Source organism: Sorex araneus, chromosome 5, assembly GCF_027595985.1.
Source record: "Sorex araneus isolate mSorAra2 chromosome 5, mSorAra2.pri, whole genome shotgun sequence".
NCBI classification, from domain to species: Eukaryota; Metazoa; Chordata; class Mammalia; order Eulipotyphla; family Soricidae; genus Sorex; species Sorex araneus.
In genome coordinates, this window is record NC_073306.1 from 3,848,013 (window position 1) to 3,861,304 (window position 13,292).

Consider the following 13,292-nt stretch of genomic DNA (forward strand, 5'->3'; position numbering starts at 1 on the left):
GCAACGGACACATCCGACCCGAGCACACGCCGGTGACAAGGCAGGACAGGGCGGGCCAGAGACAGAGGCTGGAGTGGAGGCGGGCGGGGCCGCAGGGGGAGCCGCAGGCTCCATCCGCAGACAAGGACGGAAGGAGGAAAACGCTCAGGAAGCGGCGTCGGGGGTCTCACGGGCACCTGTGCCGGGGCAGAGACCGGGGGTCTGCAGGTAGCGGCCCTGCTGCCTGGCTGCTCCCTGCGGGGCCCAGGGGGGCTCCGAGCACCCCCTTGGGACGGGGACCCCAGTCTCTGGGCGGTTTCGCCGGCTCTCCTGTCCGGAACAGTGACCCCACCCCGGGTAACCAGGATGAGGGGTACCGTGGCCGCCCGGCCCCCAGCCCACACGAGGGACCTGGCACCTTCTCGGCACCCCCCCCCCTCGCCGCACAGACCCGCCAGGACTGACTCGGCCAGAGAGGAGCAGGCGGTGCGGGCGCCGGGAAGGCAACCACAGCGCGTGACTGCGGGTTACTCTGCTCCTAGCAGAGAGCAGCCAAGGGGCCTGGAGCCCCCCGCCGATACGGGAACACAGGCTGAGGCGGGACCCCGACGGGGACACTGAGGCCAGCGTCCCAGCCACAGGCCCTCACCCCGTCTCTTACCAGCCTCAAAGCCCCAGACGGGGCATCTGGGCGAAAGCCTCCCCCTCAAACCCGCTCTGCCGGGGCTGGACGGTCCCCCAGAGGCGCCTCTGGGCTCTCCCCTGGGAGATGCCGGGCTCTCCTGACCGCGCCTCTCTCCTTCCTCCCGTCCGGAAAACTGTCCCCTTCGCCCTCGGTCCCCTCCTGCAAGTCTTCTCCCCCGAGGCCCAGGGCAGGGCGGGGCCGCGCTTCCGGCCCAGGTTCCTTTGCCCGTTGCCGGGTGGGGGATCACGACCCAGGCCGTGGAGAGCAAGTGGGACCCAGGCCCAGCTGCCTGGGGCGTGTGGGGCTGGGGAGACGGCAGGCTGTGCCCTGCGGATTCCTCGGTCCTGAGCCCCAGGCAGGCCCCGAGGGAGACAGGACGCCCCTCCCGGCTCTCCCACAACATTAGTGTCAGAGGGCACACACGTGCCGGGGAGAGAGAAGAACGGGAACTCCGCTGTGCTGGCAGGAAGGGGGCGCGGGCACCCAGAGGAGCCCAAAACTCTTCCGGGGAGAGAGAAGAACGGGAACTCCGCTGTGCTGGCAGGAAGGGGGTGCGGGCACCCAGAGGCGCCCAAAACTCTTCCGGCACACAGTGGGGGTCCCCATGTTCCCCACGGGCGAGCTGGGGAAATCCAGCGGCCTCATGCCGCCCACGGGCCAGGCCGGGGCCGTCTCTCGCCCACACCGCCCGGCAGGTACTTACTTGTGAGACTTCTTGCCGCCCGCGCCGTCGGGCCCCTTGCCGCAGTCGTAGGCCTGCAGGGTGAAGGAGTAATCCTTCTGCAGCTCGCAGTCCAGCTTCTCCCGGGAGCGGATGAGGCCCTCGCCCGTGGACTTATCCACGACCACGGCGTCGAAGGGCACATTCTGCCCGTGAATTTTAAAGCCGCAGATCTCGCCTGGGGAGTCAAAGCAGCGGCCGTCAGGGCCCCGCCCGCAGCGCTCTGGCTCGTGCCCCTCCTCTGCCCCGCCCACCGGCACACAGGGATGACAAGGGCAGCCAAGGAGGGGGGCGCCCGGGGGGAAGCGAGGGCACTGCCGTCCCGGGGGCGGGGCTCAGGACGGAGCAGCACGGTCCGGCTTTCCAGGCAACTGGCTGAACTTTGCATCCAATCATGCAGGGATACAAAAGAGCGAGAAGACAGACAGGCATTTCACAGGAGACGTCGGGGCGCTCCCGGGGAGGGGTCTCACTGGCCAGCGGCAGAGGCCTGCCACGCCACGGCACCCCGGCTCCGGCGAGCGGGGGCTCTCTGGGTCTGACCAGAGGGGAGGCTGGAACGCAGTCAGGTGTTGAGAGAGGAAAAGCGTGAGAGCGAGGTGCAGCACCGTAATTACAGGAATTCTGTCACCCCCCCCAAAATCACCAGAAACACGTCTTCCTGTGCAATGAGCCTGGCCAAAATTAGGGAATCAAAAACAAACCACTGAATGAGAAGGGTAGAAATACCGGCTGCTCAGGCATCCACTTCAACCGCCCCGACGGGGGGGCAGGCCCTGGCTCGAGACCGGGCCCCCACCAGACCCACAGACGCAGCTGCCGGGAGCTCAGGCCCTGGTGGGGGGGCGGGGGGCTCCCCGCTGACAGGTTAAAGATCTGGATTTCCGTTCCTGTGCACGGGAGCAGAACTCAGCACTCCGATAGTCCGCATGAAACCTTCCAGAGCGGCCTCACGTGGAAAGAAGGCTGACCTCGTCCCAAGTCACAGCTGACCGCAAACTCTGACGGAAGCCAGAGTCTCAGGGCCGAGTGTTTGAAATGTCCGGTGTTACCCATGAGTTCAAATGGATGTCTGATTTCCAGATATTTCTAACCCGGGGTTTGGTTACAGACAGTTTCCATCCATATACTTAAAAAAAAACAAAAACGAAGTAGGAGGATAAACCAAGGGTGAAAGAAGCATGACAGTGTTTTCTGTTTAGGGGCTGATTCCCAATTTTATAAACAGAGTTAGTGGGTTAATACGCAAAAGAGGGAGAGAAAGAACCCGTCATCACCTTCCTTGGTGACTGTCACCTCAAAACTCTCTAAAGGAGAAAAGATAAACCCATGTCAGTACCACAGGCAGGTGAGGCTGGGGCCGCAGGCGGAGGCTGCACACACACACGCGGGGTTGCCGGCACGCTCCGGAGCCAACTTACCGCCGATAACGGCCAGCTGCGACCGCGCTGCTGGACTGGGCGGCTACGGGCTGCCCTGCCCTCCCGGGCCCAGGACTTGCCCTGCAATCACCTCTCAGTCTCCACTCTCCTGATTTTCCGTGCAAGTGGACATCGGGGGGGTAGTTCTGGCAACATTCACCTCCGCAGATTTCCCCGGAGCCACGGGTCTGAGCCCTTCCTCCATTCTTGTGACCCGGCGCCAGCGAGACCCGGGACACGGGTCTGACCCCGCAGCCCCTGAGTGGCACACGGCTGGACGTGGCTACCTGCGGCTGCTCTGACCGTGAGGGTGGCCTGAGCCACTGGCCGACAGCTGCGACGTGCGCAGCCCCGTGAGCTCGAGGGGGCGGGCTGGGGCGGAGAGGGGGTAAGGCAGAGGGCGGCTGGGGGGTGCTTGTCCTTTCTGCTTCGGGTGTTGGGGGGCTTGGAGGACACGATGTCTTGGCAGGGACAGAGGGACAGAAGAATCCTGATTGGGGAGGAATTCTAGATACAGGGACAGTATGAGGACAGCCGGGGCCGGGGATGACAGGAGCCAGGGGCGTCACGGGGCCGTGCTGAGCAGCCCGCAAATGCCCGCCCCCGTGCCATGTCCCTGCCCTCCGACCCATCCTGAGCCCCTCCCTTCCCCGCCTTGGTGTCCACAGCTGCCGGCCAGATGTGCAGACCTGTGGCTGACCCCTGGCCCACTGAGTCCCAAGGGTTAAACCCAGCCGCTCACATACCCAGCCACCACCCTCCTGCCAGCGCTTCCAGCCCCTCTGCTCAGCGGTTTCCCAGAAACTTCCACACACAGTGACAACAGGCCAGGGAGATAGTACAGGGCTTAGGGCTCCTGCCTTGTCTGTGGGATGACCCGGTTCCCTGAGCCCCGACAGGAGTGAGCCCTGAGCACAGAGCTGAGAATAAGCCCTGAGCACTGCTGGTGTGCTGTAAACCTGCTCACCTCCAAAAAAAGAGAAAACCCAAAAAAACAAAAACAAAACAGGGGGCAGAGAGATGTATATGTATAGCAGTGAGCCCTTTCCTTGCCTTCTGCTGACCGGGGTTCGATCCCCCACACCCTACATGGACGGTCCCCTGAGCTACCAAAAGTGATTCCTGAGCACAGAACCAGGAGCAACCCCTGAGCATTGCCAGGTGTGACCCAAACCTTCCCCCTCCCCCCAGCCCCTAAAAAAAGACCCATACATTGAAGGGCCAAGGAGACAGCACAAGCCTTAGGAGCAAACCTGCACCCCACCTACCCTGATTTCAATCTTGGGCACCACGTATGTTCCCCCACAAACCACCAGGGGTCACTCTTGAGCAGAGTCCGGAACAACCCTGAGCATGGCCAGGGGACGTGTCCAAACACTGCAGAACCGTCCAAGGGCCAGGCTGCCACCAGCAGGCCTCGAGTCGGGCGCTGAGAACTCCAGGCTGTGCGGTAAGAACACGGCTGGCTCGAGGGGCGGCCAGTGCGGGGCTGATCCCCATCTGGTCCCCGTAGCACTTCCAGGGGTGACTACCAAGCACAGAACCAAGAGTAAGCCCTGAGCATCACCAGGCGTGGCCCCCAAACAAAACCAAAAGAAGACAGTCTGCCTGGCTGTACCCTGAGACCCCGACCCCACGGAGGGGGAGACGCTGAGCAGAGGCTGGGGGCGCGGCCACGCTGGACGTGCACGTGTGTGCGAGGGCGGGTCCTTCCCACGGAGCCAGAGCCCGCCCACCACACCTGTGTCCCCCCTCCACTCACTGCCTGCTCCTCCCAGTGTGGGCAGAGGCTGGCCCAGCCGGGCACTCGGTCCACATCATGCCCTTCCTCTCTGCAGCATCTCCGGGAACGGAGACCAACTTTCATTCTTTCAAATTTTCTCTTGAAGGTCTCATACGTTAAAAAAAATTTGTCTTTTAATTAAAAAAAAATTTTTTTTTTTGCTTTTTGGGTCAACCCGGCAATGCTCAGGGGTTACTCCTGGCTTTGCACTCAGGAATTACTCCTGGCCCAGGGGACCATATGGGATGCTGGGAATCGAACCTGGGTCGGCCACGTGCAAGGCAAACGCCCTACCCGCTGTGCTATCTCTCCAGCCCCCAATTAAAATTTTTTTTTTAAACTTCTGGTTGGGGGAGCAAGTTTGGGTCACAGCTGGTTAGTATCCAGGGGTCATTCCTGGGGTGTGTGTGAGGGGTGGGGTCCGCTGAGCCCTCCCCCCCGCCCCAGCCGCCGTTCAGTGCTAACTGAGCCTCAACCTTGGACGGCCTCCACGCACTCCCTCCGAGCCCCACACCCCAGGTCTCTCTCTCCCTCTCCACCACCCACCAACGGCAGATCCACACGCCCTGACCCATCACCCCCACTCGTGGGTGCAACCCAAGGTCGCCAGCCCAGGAGGCTGGTGGAAGAGCAAAGCTGGAACCTGGTGTGACCCAGGTGGCAGGGCACGTGTCTCACACACAGGCTCCACGTGCTCCCCTCCCCCCTAAAAATAAAGAAGAAAGCAAAACTGGGCAGAGTCCTCCCCAGGCTACCCTCGGGCCCGGCCACGGGAGTTTCTGAACACAGCAGCTGGTCCCCGTGGAGCCAAGTGAAAACCAAGGCCCTGCTCTTCCCGAGACTCGTTGGTGCTGAGTCAAACTCAAGGTCACAGCCAGAAATGACCAAAGGTCAAGTGAAGCTCCAGACCAGGACTCTGCCTTATCTAAGAAATGGGTGGAGGGGGGATGGCTGGAGCGATAGCATAGCAGGGAGGGCGTTTGCCTTGCACTCTGGCCGACCCGGGTTTGATTCCCAGCATCCCATATGGTCCCCTGAGCATCGCCAGGGGTGATTCCCAAGTGCAGAGCCAGGAGTAACTCCTGTGCATCGCCAGGTGTGACCCAGAAAGAAAAGAGAAAAAAAAGGGGGCTGGAGCGATAGCACAGCGGGCAGAGCATTTGCCTTGCACTTGGCCGACCCGGGTTTGATTCCCAGCATCCCATATGGTCCCCTGAGCACCGCCAGGAATGATTCCTGAGTGCAGAGCCAGGAGTAACCCCTGAGCATCGCCGGTTGTGACCCAAAAAGCAAAAAAAAAAAAAAAAATGAGGGGGGGGGAGCCAAGGGAGGGCAGAGCGGGGAAGGGGCTGGCTTGCGTGCACCACGCATGATCCTCTAAGCCCCGCCAGGAGTGATCCCTGAGCACAGGTGGATGTGGCCACAAACCAAAGCTCCACAGTAGAGCACCTGCTTCAAACGTATGAGATCCCCAAAAAGTAAGTCAACAATTCTCGGGCTAGGAGACAGTACAGTGGGGGAGGGGCTGGGAGACGGCACAGTGGGTGAGGCACTTGCTTTGCTCACAGCTGACCCAGGTTCAATCCCTGTTATCCCATATGGCCCCCTGAGCCCCGCCAGGAGTGATCCCTGAGTACAGAGCCAGGAGTAAGACCTGAGCATCGCTGGGTGTGGCCCCCAAATAAAACAAATACACATATCCTGTGAGAACACAGGAAGTTATGAGAACAGTTGTAGACACATGAAAAAATATTCTGACAGAATGTTGAGTAAAAAAAATACTATCTTAAAGATTCTATTAGTAACAGAAGCAAACAGTGAATACAGCACTTAACAGTTACTAGGCTCTGGTTCACCTCTTCACACGTGCAAAGAAACTCCCAACCCCTCTGAGCTAGGTGCCGTCATTATTTTCATTGTATAAATGATATAACTGGGACACAGAGAGGTTTGGTAACGTGCCAGGGCACACCGTGACTCTGGGGTCTGTCCTCAGGGCACAGCAAAAGGGCTGAGGCTGTCCACCCTCCTCAACCCCAATCCGGACAGCAGGGCCCTGGGGGACACGGCAGGTGTCCATCCAGGGCTGGGGTGTCCACTCCCCACCCCAGGTCAGGGTCCACACATCAGTCCCAGCAGGGCTTCTACCCTTGACAGCCAGGCCCACGCAGGAGGCCACAGCTGCAGGAGGCCACGCCCACGCAGGAAGACCACGCCCATACAGGAAGGCCACGCCCACACGGGAGACCACCAAGGGCTCCACCTTGAGTGGAGGTGCTAGGGGCATGGGGTGGGTGTCAGGAAGAGGAGCTGACCCATTCTCCCACTGGCGCCATTGCCAAGTGTCACATGCTGCCACGTGTCCGGGTCCCAGACGGGCGGATCCACAGATACAGAGCACCAGGACTGGGGAATTGTGGTGCATGTTCTGGACTCAGAGAATGATTGATGGCTGAATTAGACTTTAAAAGGAGAGATTCTGAGCCACAGAGACAGGAGAGCAACACAGGGTTGGTCCCTGAGCACGGGGCCAGGAAGGGCCTCTGAGCACCTCTAAACTCCCCAACCCCCTAAGACAAAGAAGACTTTAGCAAGGGACACATGCCAGTGTTTGGGCACTTGCCCTGCACGTGAGGCCTGGTTTGATCCCCCACCCTCCTTCCAGCAGGAAGGGGGAAAATGCTACAGTTACTGTTTCCCTTGAGTTCTCTGGAGGACACCCCGCCTGGCCCATCCAGCGCAGCAGCACGGCCGGCCTCTCCCTGGTGCGGCCCTGGTATAAACACACTTCGGGGGCAGGGGGGTTCCAGGACCAAACTTCTGCACCTCAGTGAAAAATGGGGGTAAATCCCCGCCAGCACAAACCCTTCTAGCAAGGTTTCACGCGTGGTTCTGGTGCGTGACAGTATGACACAAAATCCCGCGAGAAAGAGAACGAGAGACACTCCAAGGACAGATCTCCCCTCCCAAGTCAGGATCCCACCGTCACGGCATCTACTGCTGCCTTTGGAAGTTTCTGGGGGCCTGAGAGGGCCCAGCGCGCAGGAGAGAGCCACTCCCGGGGTCGGCCCCTGCACGGGCCTGGAGCAGGCACGCCAGCCAGGCTGTCCCTTTCACCGGAGTGACTGGGGCTGGAGCACAGGGCGTGCGTGAGGGAGCCCTGGGTCTCACCCTGGGCCCCACAAGGCCCCCGGGCACCTCGGGAGCAACCCCCAAGCACCACTGGGTGTCACCCCAAACCCCCCAAAACTAAAAAAGAGTGAAAGTGAAATAAAATGGAGACGGCCATGAAGTATACCTCTGGGCCACTGCGCATGAAATGCAAGTTCGTCTGGGTCGGGCGCTAAGAGCCAGGACCCGGTGAGCTGCAGGGGTTTCCTGTCTCTGGGGACGGACACCAGCGCCCCACAAACCAGAGCACCCGGCTGACCGTCAGGCGCCCAGACACCGGGAAGAAAATGCAGAAATGGTCGTGGCCAATCCTTAAACGCAAGAAATCCTGTTCTCCCAGACGAAGGCAAGATCGTGCTTTCTGTTGGGTGGTTGAGGCCACGCCCGGCAGGCTGGGCACTCCTCCTAGTTCAGTGCTCAGGGGTCACTCCCAGAGGTACCTGGGGCCTACACACAAAGCAAGTGCTCCAGCCCTTCGAGCCATCTCTCTGACCCCTAGGTCAGCTCGGTGGCTTTCTGCCTTCACACATGCAGGTGGGCACCACCTTAGGGAGCCACTGAACAAGGGCCCACGAGAATCAAACACTGCTTGTGAGCAACAGAAGCACTGCATACACACGAGTACATATGTGTGTACATGCACACATAGAACCGCTGTCACAGAGGAAACCGACAGTGAACGCTAACAATGGCTTTAAGTCTGGGGTGTCAGAATCCCACCTCATCACCTCGGTGTGAGACGAAACATCCACCTCATGAATTTCTAGTTAACAAAAGCCAAGTAAAACAAAGAGGCAGGGTGTCCTCCCCTGCTGCCTCCAGTGGCAGCAGCCCGTCTCGGGACTCTTGCCCTAACTGGGAAGCGGGCTGAGTTGCATCAAGAACAGCTGTGTGTTGGGGCCGGAGTGATAGCACAGCGGATAGGGCGTTTGCCTTGCACACAGCCGACCCGGGTTCGATCCCTGGCATCCCATATGGTCCCCCAAGCACCGCCAGGAGTAATTCCTGAGTGCAGAGCCAGGAGTAACCCCTGAGCATCGCTGGGTGTGACCCAAAAAGCAAAAAAAAAAAAAAAAAAAAGAAAAAAAAGAACAGCTGTGTCTTCCAAAGAGCCCGCCCGAAGGCAGTCGGCGGTCCTGGGGCTCAGACCAGTCGACAGCAATTTTCTGACTTATGTGCAGGCAAACAGAACTTGCTCTTTAACTGGAGAATTTTTGTTGTGCAGAAACATAACTCAAAAAAAAACTCTTCCCGGGCCTAGCGGGATACCACAGCAGGTAGGGCGTTTGCCTAGCACACAGCTGACCTGGGTTCGATCCCCAGCATCCCCTGTAGTCCCCTGAGCACCGTCAGGAGTAATTCCTGAGTGCAGACCCAGGAGTCAGCCCTGAGCATCGCCAGGTGTGGCCCAAAAAGCAAAAAAAAAAAACCAAAAAACAAAACAAAAAAAAAACCACCTCTTCCCCCATTAATTTAGTAACGGCAGTCTGACTCTGGGACAAGAGGGATGGGAGCACATTTCCGCCAGCAGAGCGCACGCCACGGCCGTGAGATGCCACAGCGCGGCTCGGAAAGCTTGCTAATGGGGACACCAGCGAAAGCAGTGGCCGGGCCCCACCCTCTGCAGTGCCCTCTCCAGCTGACTGACAGGCAAAAGCTGAGCTTCTTCTTGCCAACACGGGACGACAACTAGCTGTGACTCCCGTGGGGGGGGGGGGGGCGGGGGGACACGGCGGGGGGGCTGGTCCCAGGCTGCGGGATCTGCCTAGGGGGCGTCTTCGCCAAACAGAAACAGATGGGACTCACACTTGGCCGCACTCCCGCTAAATAAAATGCTCAGCTTCCTCGCGAAACCCCCGCAGCTGTCATCGCTAGCTCGGGGACCTCACCCTGTCCCCACCTGCCCCATGGCAAGCGAGCCTACGTCTCAGCAGGGCCTCAGGCGCTACCGCCCCCGTGCTACCTGGTGACAAGCAACACGACAGTAGCTTTAGAACCAGGACAAGCTTCTGGCGGGGAGAGTGGTCAGGACACCCAGCTGTTAAAATTGTAAGGGAAGGGGGCTGGAGCAATAGCACAGCGGGTAGGGCGCTTGCCTTGCATGCGGCCCACCCGGGTTCGATTCCCAGCATCCCATATGGTCCCCTGAGCACCGCCAGGAGTCATTCCTGAGTGCAGAGCCAGGAGTAACCCCTGTGCATCGCCAGGTGTGACCCAAAAGGCAAAAAAAAAAAAAAATTGTAAGGGAAAACCAGTGCCCTAAAGGTCCTTAGCTAGACACGGACTCTCCCCAGCGACATTCCCGGGACCAGTGGCTCGGCCCCGCCCCTCCCGGCAGGTCCCGCCCCCTCCCCGCAGCCCCGCCCCTCCCATTACGCCCCACCCCTCTATCGGCACGCCCCGCCCCTCCCAGCATGCCCCGCGCGGCGCCTACCTGAGAAGCGCAGGGGCGCATCCTTGTCCAGGGCGATCAGCGGCGGATCCAGCAGCACCGCGTTGTCATTCTCGGTGACGATGCCATGGTAGGTGGGCTCCAGCCATGGCTTGTGTTTGTTAACTGTGAAAACAAAAGGGGAGCAAGGCCGTGAGTACGGGGGAGCCACCACTAAGCGTCACTGGGTGTGGCCCGAAAACGCCGCAGTGGAGCTCCGGAGCGCACACAGGTTAAGGCGCTTGCTTGCATCCTGCTGAGCCGGGTTCAAACCCTGAGTACAGAGCCAGGAATACACCCGAGTGCGGTAGAGCGTGGGTCCCCGCGCCAAAAGAATTAGAAAATACTTGGAAATGAGAGTACTCGGAGACTTCTGGCCCCTGTCCAGACCACACTCGGCACAGGCTCCACCACTGGTCCCTGCACACAGGAGCCAAGACATCGCTTGACACTCCAGATGGTTCCCTTCTGGTTTATTCGTTGGTAACAAGAAATCTGCCCTTTCCAGAAGCTTATGTGGGCCTTTTTCATTCCACACCTAGGCCGGCGTATTAGCCCGAGAACAACCCAGTAGCTGGATGCGGGCAGAAACAAGCCATTCCACCTGGAATCCCTAGGTGAGGTGACACGTTTGCACCTGGAACAAGGTGCAAGGAAAGGACCTGTAATAGCTGGGTGCTGGCACTAGGTGGCAGCAGGGGCCTTTGGCTGCAACTGTTCAGGTTTTGGCGTCAAGCTGCAGCGCGGATACTCTGTGGGTGTGATGCAGCAACACTGTATTCCAAAACCATCCCTATGGACACTGTTATAAATCATAGTGCACACTTTTTAACATACAGTTCTTTGGGACAGAGTGATAAGTGGGTAGGGTTCTTCCTCGCATGTGGCCAGCCGGGGTTCCATCCCCATGGCACTGCTGGCTGTGACCCCAAAGCCAAACAAGATCCAGGTCTTTTCTCACTTAAAGGATCAGAATGCAGTTTGGGTGGGCAGGTCCTGGCCAAAGAGGTCACATGTTACAAGGCGCCACAGACTACTGGTATGGAACCTCCAGCTGTTTTTGCCAAAACCCTTGGGATTCAGGAAAATCTCCGTCTGTTCCAGAATCAGCATGGAAAGGAATGGCTTCTCCCGGGCACCACCCATGGCACATCCCTGTCCCACGCCACCAGTCTGGTCCCTGCACGCGCTGAGTCACCCTGAACCCACACTGTGTGACGGAGCACACATGCCGTGTCTCTGTTCCGAAGGTCAGGGCCTTGGTCAGTCTGGGCATGAGCGTGGGTGCCCCTCAGTGCTGGGGACTTCCGCTAGCAGGGAGGAGACACTAGTGGGATGGTGCCCCCACCACAGGGACACCCAGCGTCACTTCTGCCCCCAACTCAAGGGCCAGAACTAGTTACATGGCCCCGGGTGCTGAGGTGAGGCAGGGAAAGGCAGGTACTGAGCGGAAGGAAAGTACCCACACAGGGCCAGAGATGCGGCTAAGGGCTGGCGCAGACGCTGCGTGTAGGCGGCCGGAGTCAAACCCGGGCACCATGTGGGCCCCTGAGCACCACTAGGTGCGCACCCAAGACACATGTTTAAAAAGTCACATCATCCCACGAGGGGTGACATGCTGCAGCTTAAGAAGCAAAGATTTCGGGTAACGGCGAACTAAGCTCCGGTGAGGGCCACACCGCCAAGCTCCAGAGTCATGGCAGCATCAAGCTGCGGGGAAGCTGGGTGAACGGGAGGCCGGTTAGAGCCCAGTTTCTGCCCACCCAGGGGGCAGCCAGTTAACCAGGCCCCGCCCAGGGCCGCCCACAGATGCAGGCGGCAGTCACGGGGTACTGCCCGGGGAGCCCGGCGTCTCCGAGGCCCCTTTCATTCAGCAGAGGAGGGCAGAGGGGCAGCCACTCAAAACGCACACACCACAGGTATGCAGAACAGGAGGAAATTCTCTTTTTCTGCCCAGGGGGTGCTTCTCGAGGGGAAGGGACGAGGGTCCGCCTCGTACAAGGCAAGTCTCTCACTCCAGCGGCCCCTCGGCCTCAGGAGGAAACACCATCAACCCCAGCAATCACAAAGCCCCTTCAGCGGCTGCCCCGGGGCTCCCTGCCACGGTGAAACGCTCTTTTCATTCCCCTTCTGCGTTCCCTCCCCAGGCGTCTCTAGCCAAGCTCTCCCGTGGGGGCTCCAGGGCTCTTGGTCACGATCCCAAGTAAATTTCATAAATTTCATTTTAAATCCGCGTATTTCAGGAGCTGAAGCAACAGCACAGTGGATGGGGCATTCGCCTTGCAGGCGGCCGAGCTGAGTTCAATCCCTGGCATCCCATATGGCCCCACGCAGTGCCAGGGGAAATCCCTGAATGCAGAGCCAGAGCAAACCAAGACCAACCAAACAAACGAACGAACCTCCATCTTTCCAGGAGGGTTTCCCACCGGGGCCCGAAGCTCCGGACTCGACGCCCGGATCTGTTTGGCTGTGGGAGCTTAGGGCGTTGAACGAACAGCATCCCCTGTTCATCCATTCAGTGCCAGTAGCAGCCCGAGTTGCGATGACAAAAACGTCTCCAAATGGTGACCAGAGTCCCAGGGGCAAATGCCTCCCAGCAACCCTGAGAACCACCAACTAAGAGCCTCCTCCTTTGGGAAAACCCAGGTTTTCCACATTAAAATCAGGTGTGGACTTCAAATGAACCTACTGAGACTACATGTGAAGATCATTTTAAAGTCCCAGTTCCAGAGCTGGAGAGACAGGACAACGGGGAAGGCGCTTGCCCTGCAGGTGGCAAACCCCAGGCTCAATCCCTGGCAACATACACGGTGCCCTGGGAAATGCCAGGAGTGATCCCTGAGCACAGTGCCAGGAGTCAGCCCTCAGCACAGCTGGGTGTAGCCCAAAAACAAATTTAAAAACAAAACCAAAACACAGTCTCTGTACTCTAAGAGAAACTTATGTTCAAGCTGACTAAAATAATACATCTGAGCACAGTCTGCAGATAAACTTTTAAGAAGCAGCACCTTTAGTCAATGGCGGAATAAAGAGCAGCATTATTAAAAAAAAAAAAAAGCAGCAGCACCTTTCTGTAATGCAAGTTTTCCAGCTTAAAGGGG

At 59.0% G+C, this 13,292-nt stretch overlaps 1 protein-coding gene across 2 annotated transcripts in view; it reads right to left on the bottom strand.

Moving 5' to 3' along the window:
• CLSTN1 (calsyntenin 1) overlaps positions 1 to 13,292 on the bottom strand; it is a 50,601-nt gene that overhangs the window by 16,342 nt on the left and 20,967 nt on the right. Inside the window, exons 2-4 of one of the 2 annotated variants that reach the window (XM_055137608.1) lie at positions 10,195 to 10,317; positions 2,663 to 2,692; positions 1,368 to 1,563 (exon numbers count right to left, since the gene is read on the bottom strand). In XM_055137608.1, the coding sequence (XP_054993583.1) occupies positions 1,368 to 1,563; positions 2,663 to 2,692; positions 10,195 to 10,317 (349 nt within the window). The remainder of the gene's footprint in view (positions 1 to 1,367; positions 1,564 to 2,662; positions 2,693 to 10,194; positions 10,318 to 13,292) is intronic. The other variant, XM_055137609.1, reaches the window with a different exon arrangement.